This window comes from Triticum aestivum, chromosome 4B, assembly GCF_018294505.1.
Source record: "Triticum aestivum cultivar Chinese Spring chromosome 4B, IWGSC CS RefSeq v2.1, whole genome shotgun sequence".
NCBI classification, from domain to species: Eukaryota; Viridiplantae; Streptophyta; class Magnoliopsida; order Poales; family Poaceae; genus Triticum; species Triticum aestivum.
This window is the reverse complement of record NC_057804.1, coordinates 186,861,836-186,868,424: the sequence shown is the minus strand read 5'-3', so window position 1 is coordinate 186,868,424 and position 6,589 is coordinate 186,861,836. Positions and strand designations below refer to the sequence as shown.

Genomic DNA, 6,589 nt, shown 5'->3' with positions numbered 1-6,589 from the left:
TATCTACAGAGTATCTATCTATTCTATTACTTTTAGTCTGACTAAAAATAGTCTCTTTTAGAGGCTAAAGTTCCAAGCACCCCTGACTAAAGAGAGGCTAGGACTAGTCTTGAGGCTAAAATCTTTTAGTCATGGGAAACCTACTAAAATATGTATTAGCTCTCTCTCTTCTCATTTAATTCCTCTCCTTAGTTCTGGATTGGAGGGTTTGAAGGATAATAAATGCTCAATAACTAGATTTTAGTCTCTTTAGTACTTGGATCCAAGCATGGGTGAGACTAGCAAGTTTTAGTTCCACTACTTTTAGTTATGGAACTAAAACGTATCCAAGCATGCTCTACTACTACTACCAGTATTGTTGGTACTACTAGCAGACAGAGCACAGTGTCTGTCGTGACAAGTCGCTGAGCAGTGGTAGTACTAGTATCTATCTATTGCTTTCTTTTCCAATCGCCTTTGCTTTGCACCGTTTCCAAGGATTTCTTTTCTTCTTTTGTTTTCACTCGCTCACCCGCAGTTTCATGGAAAATCCAATTCAAATTCTAGTCGGCTTGTGCAAATAAATACAACAACAAAAAAACAAATGGTGCATTATAACCTTGTTTTTCTTTTCTTTTCAGAACCAGTGCAAATAACCACTAAGCTTGAATTTGGAAGCTGAATCTGCCTGTTTTTCCAGGCCTAAATTACACTTTGCACCGTATGTTTATTTAATCTCTTGATACAAACCTAGTAATCATTTTTCCCTGAGGTGGAGGATGGCATGTTGAGGTGTTTGGAGGTGGTACAATACAATTGATGGAGTTTACACCCTTTTTTCGTTGCAATGTTCAGAGACCATCTTGTGGCTCTGTGTTATACATGCAAAAAAAGTTTCATGTGTTATTTCTAGATCAATATAGCAACTACCAAAGTTTGTCAAGATTTAGAAGAAATGTTTCAGAAGTACTAGTTGCCAGTTCTTATCTAATTGTTGAGGCAGAATTGCAAATTTTACAGTTAGGCAGGTAGATCTCCATGGCTGCACCAGAAACGCATGATGAGCATTAACTTAGTACTACATGCATGTATGTCAGTTAAGATTCATTGATAACCAGTTGGAAGATGACAAAAATCTGAGGCAGGCACGGACAGAGGGAGATGCAGATCGATCGGTATTCGAGGTTGTTGGTAACAGTGACGGCAAGGGAATTAAGAAGCTGCTAGTGTTGTGTTGGTTACATCAAAAGTGTACCAGTATCATATCTTGTCCTGATCTCCTCGGCGATCGAGAAAGCATAATACTAATATTGTTGGCACGGCTGTGAGGTCGGAGTTACGGTGCAGGACTTGACTGTGACGCCAGAGACTCTATCGTCCACTTTGAGTCTGTTGCACAAGAGAAGAGTACATCCCTGCCGACCATCTATCTAGCCAGGTGGAGATGAACTAGCTAGCTTGGCTTTGAATCAACCAAAGGAAAGCTCTGTCCAGTCGACAAATGTCACGCATCAATGAAGGGTAAAACAAATGCGATGCCTAGCTATAGACAAGAGGATGCGATCCACGGTTCAGTTAAGCTCAAGCAAAAAAGAAATGGAAAGGAAAACGCTTAAGCTGAAGCACACGCACCACTTACTGGATATCCATGATCCATCGCTTCCACATCACCAAAAGTGGTTGCCATCTTCATCTCCTAGGTTTTTTCTTTGTCTTTTGCGAGTATCTTCATCTCCTAGGCTAAATCCAATTCCCCTCACTCTCTTAGTCTCTGTAGACCTGACAACTACGCGCATCAATCAATCCATTACCCCGTTTGTCTCTGCTTGATTTGTTTCTGCACAGACAAAAACCGGCCACTAGCTAATCTATCTATACCAATCTAAACGACACATCAATCCCAATAGTATCTATAGCTAGTTATGTGATGATCTGATGCATACACAATGGCATGAGATTCTGCACGCCACTAAGCTTACCAGTTAGCTCACTTGTCACATCCGGCTAATGCAATTTCAAAACATGGCCACAAGGATCCGTGTTTATTCTGCCTGCTCTATACTCTAATGCTAGGCTATAAGGTTCAGTGCATGTTGCTGTGGGTTGCTTGTACGAGTACATAACATGCATACGTTGCAGTACATGGAAGTGGACTGCAAGTTACTTAAAGATTGATGGCCATTAACCGACACTCGTACTAGCTATAGTAGCACTGGCCAGTTAACAGCCCAAGTGCTCTTCTCAGTGGGCAGAGACAGGTACATGGAACCAAACTCCAAATCCATAAAGGTAGATACACTGCAAGTCCTGCAGATGGCTACATTATTACCTAATTTGTATGTAAAAAGAGCTAGCTCGGTGCAACTGGGAGCTACCTTTGCATATCTGCAGGTGAAAACACAAGAAGAAATTACCTGCAATCCGCACAAATTCCCAGCACAGCTAGCCAGCCTTGCCAAGCAAGGGTTTCTCACCTAAAATGAAAAACGACATGGCAGCTAGAAACCCAACACCGCCCCAGCCCCCTCCCCGGGCCACTAAAACCATGCGTCGCCCTGTCATTCCATGCAACCAGGCATACTGCACTGTCTCGGCTCACAGGCATCGTCAGTCGTCCTTGTCTCCTCCGATCAGGTAGCTCTGCCAGTGCCAGGCAGCATGGCCATGCCTCACCGTCTTGATCAGCTGGTCCTCCCCCTCATGGTCAGCTGCTTCCTGCTTCAGGCTCTCAGCGTCCATGCCATCACCAGACACTACAAGTTCAATGTGAGAATCCTGACACAAGCAGCATATGCTTTCATCAGAAACACACATATATGTACATACACACCGGAGGAGCAATAAGTAGCTAATGACTCGTTTCTGCATGTAGCCAGGGTCGTATAGCATTGCACCACTCTTTATACAACCAGATATGGAGTACAATGCTTTCTTTGCCACCATTTCACAATGTCATTTTCATTTCTGATGCAACTCTGTAAACTAATAGTTTCAAGTCTCTAAAACGTTCTATATTAGTTTACAGAGGGAGTAACAAGCAACCTGCCCCAGGTGGCAGTAAATGACAAAACGGCTCACCCTTACAGCGTGAGGCGGCTGCAGAACTCAGGCTGCTATGATGATTTACCATGGTTTCACTCGTGCAGGTGGTTATGAGGAACATGACACTGCTTTGCTCCACCAAGTCCATCCTCACTGTTAACGGCAAGTTCCCAGGGCCGACCCTCTATGCAAGAGAAGGTGATAACGTTCTTGTCAAGGTCGTCAATCATGCGCCACACAACGTTACCATCCACTGGTAAGACATTCCATGCTTCAGCTGCAATTTATAGCATAAAACTGCCACCTCAAAGTGGCAACTGCATGCCCTCACACATATAGACAGCCTCAATCTTTCTGGCATGTTGTTGACGCATGAGAATTTTTCATTTGCTGCAAAAGAAGAAGGAAAAAGGTTATGCCAGTGAAGCGTTACAAGGAATATTGTTTTACCTTTGCATTCATCTAAGGAACCACACATCCTTTCCATTTTTTCAACCAAGACACATCCTTTCCGTAGACAGGCAAAATAAAAGAAAATTCATACCTCATATTTATGCAGCACACATACGTATATAACTTTCTAACTAAATCATAATCAGGCATGGAGTAAGGCAAATCCGGACAGGGTGGTATGATGGACCAGCCTACATTACACAGTGCCCAATCCAGCCAGGGAGCAGCTTTCTGTATAATTTCACCGTTACTGGCCAACGTGGTACGCTCCTATGGCATGCCCATATCAACTGGCTGCGGGCCACCGTCCATGGTGCTATTGTCATACTGCCCAAGCTTGGAGTACCCTACCCCTTTCCTGCTCCTCACAAGGAGGCAGTTGTTGTCCTAGGTATATGTATAATTGATCCTCATAATTGCTATTAATCGAGAATAACCCATTCAGCACTGAAATTGCTTGATGATGCGCTGCAGGTGAATGGTGGAAAGCTGATACAGAGAGTGTAATGAACCAGGCCATGCAACTAGGAGTAGGACCCAATATATCTGATTCCCACACCATCAATGGCCACCCTGGTCCGATGTCTGATTGTGCCTCCTCCCAAGGTATATGAATGAAGGTGCTACTACATCTTGTTATTGCAAAGTCTATAATTTTCCATTATAGAGTGAAAAACTGCTTCCCTGATGAATGTTTTATGCAGATGGATTCAATCTCGATGTCGAAAATGGCAAGACATACATGCTCCGGATCATCAACGCTGGTCTGAATGACAACCTATTCTTCAAGATTGCCGGGCACGGACTAACTGTGGTTGAGGTTGATGCAGTCTATACCAAGCCATATAAAACCGATATCCTGCTCATCACTCCAGGCCAGACCACCAACGTCCTCGTCACTGCTGACCAAAGTGCTGGCCGTTACCTTTTCTCAGTCTCTCCCTTCCTGGATGCTCCACTACAAGTTGACAACAAAACCGGCACTGCTACCTTGCACTATGTTAACACTGTCTCTGCCACAGCACGCCTCACTCTCGTCAAGCCACCACCACAGAATGCCACCCCCATTGCATCAAAATTCTCTGAGTCGCTCCGGAGCCTCAACTCGAAGGAGTACCCAGCCAATGTGCCACAGACAGTAGACCACTCGCTTTTCTTTACCATTGGTGTGGGTGTCAATCCATGCGCAAACTGCATTAACGGGACCAGAGTGGTGGGCACAATCAACAATTCGACATTCGTTATGCCATCCACCCCAATTCTCCAAGCCCGTTACTACAGCATTCCAGGGGTCTTCACCGAAGACTTCCCAGCAACACCACCACACAAGTTCAACTACACAGGAAGCGGCCCCAAAAACCTTCAAACCATGAAAGGAACCAGGGTTTATAGGCTGCCATATAATGCTTCAGTGCAAGTCATACTCCAGGATACAGGGATCATATCAACAGAAAGCCACCCGATCCATCTGCATGGATTTAACTTTTTTGTCGTTGGGCGGGGAGTTGGGAATTACAACCCCAAAACCTCCCCTTCCACATTTAACCTCATCGACCCCGTTGAGAGAAACACCATTGGAGTCCCTACTGGAGGCTGGACAGCAATCAGATTCAGGGCAGACAACCCAGGTAGAGATTTCAATCCTACATTTCTTCAGATAATAATACCCTACTGCTTCCTAAAAGGAGTTGATTGATATGTTGTTGTTCTATTCCAGGTGTGTGGTTTATGCATTGCCATTTCGAGGTGCACACGTCATGGGGACTCAAGATGGTCTTTGTCGTGGACAATGGGAAAGGACCTAGTGAGACTCTAATTCCACCACCCAAAGATCTTCCCCAGTGCTGATTACAAGAAGAGTTATCAGACTTAGTCCAGCTCAAAAAACAGATACTGAAACTTCAACGTTGGTGATTTACTCGGTGTGCTTTTGCTTGACTCCTTTGGTCACACATTTCCTTTCTCTCCTTTTGATTTGCTGGCTTGATTGCCAATATAGTGTATACAGGAGCAAAAGACATCAAACCTGAAATTAGCTTTTGCTGTCCTATTAACCTTTTCCTTTTTTAGAATAAATGGGATTGTATCTGTTGGCATTCACATGAATTTGAGAATTGGAGAAAGCTCAGTCCCTCCTTATTTTTTTTATCGCAATAAGAAGTGGTGTTGTAGAAGTCAGCTGACGTATAACTGAATTTTTCTGACAGACAAACATTAAGAACACATTCCTAACTCGTGTTAAACAAGAATCTACCACAAAAAATCTGTTGTCTAAAAATTCCATGTTCAGTCCTGATCCATGATCAGTGTTGCGCTCTTCCAGAAAAGAAGACGAATGTCATAACACCCTACAGCGAAATTGAGGAGCCTAATTATCTAAATTAAGACCAAGGATTGTCCCAAAAAGGATCTTGTTGCTCCTGCTCAAATCAATCTAATCTAAGACGATCTGCCGTTTTTCTTTCTGCGAGGGAAAAGGAAGCCAGACAGATGAACCTCTACCCTAGGAAGATTGTAAGAAAAAAAAAAAGGCAAACCTGCAGGAGTGTGCGAGGAGGTGGAGCGAGAGGCTGGAGAGAGTCTTGTCGAGGCGGAGGAGGAGGAGGAGGAGCGCGAGGGCGTCGTCGTCGAGGACCACGCGGCTGAGGTGGCCGAGGAGCCAATCGCCGGAGACGGGGTTGAACATGTCAAGCCCCCTTCGAGCATGAGCTCCGTTGGGGGATGTTCGCCGATTAACCCCACCACGCCACTAGGGGAAGCTACAGCTTTCAGAGCATCCATATAGCCTCTCTTTTTTAGGGGGAGAGCATCCATCCATATAGCCGAACTCGTATGGCCAAATGGCCCGGCCCGGCACGGCCAGGGTTATACGGGCGCGGCCAGGCACGGCAAGTACACGACAGGCCATGCCGGGCCGGCACACGGGCTGCCCTCCCTAGCCCAGACACGGACACGGGCCGTTTGACATGCCACCAACGTAAAATTCAGCCTATTCGGGAGGTTTTGGACCTATATTAGGCCTATTGGGCTGTATAAAAATAAAAATAAACGGGTCGTGCCGTGTTGGCACTTGTGCGGTCGTGCCCAGCCTCGCGACCAAGCACGGCCAGATTAT

At 45.1% G+C, this 6,589-nt stretch overlaps 2 protein-coding genes across 2 annotated transcripts; one reads left to right on the top strand and one right to left on the bottom strand.

The window, feature by feature from the left end:
* The first annotated feature begins 2,564 nt into the window (after positions 1 to 2,564).
* Positions 2,565 to 5,597, top strand: LOC123091736 (laccase-22). Its single transcript, XM_044513350.1, has 6 exons — positions 2,565 to 2,745; positions 3,126 to 3,277; positions 3,621 to 3,865; positions 3,949 to 4,080; positions 4,179 to 5,102; positions 5,192 to 5,597. Exons 1-6 carry the CDS (start codon positions 2,638 to 2,640, stop codon positions 5,320 to 5,322), a joined length of 1,692 nt encoding a protein of 563 aa, XP_044369285.1. The 5' UTR covers positions 2,565 to 2,637; the 3' UTR covers positions 5,323 to 5,597.
* On the bottom strand, positions 2,861 to 6,283 carry LOC123091738 (uncharacterized). The gene is made up of 2 exons (XM_044513351.1): positions 6,012 to 6,283; positions 2,861 to 3,411 (listed from the first exon to the last, which is right to left on the bottom strand). Exons 1-2 carry the CDS (start codon positions 6,253 to 6,255, stop codon positions 3,248 to 3,250), a joined length of 408 nt encoding a protein of 135 aa, XP_044369286.1. The 5' UTR covers positions 6,256 to 6,283; the 3' UTR covers positions 2,861 to 3,247.
* Between the last annotated feature and the right edge of the window lie 306 nt (positions 6,284 to 6,589).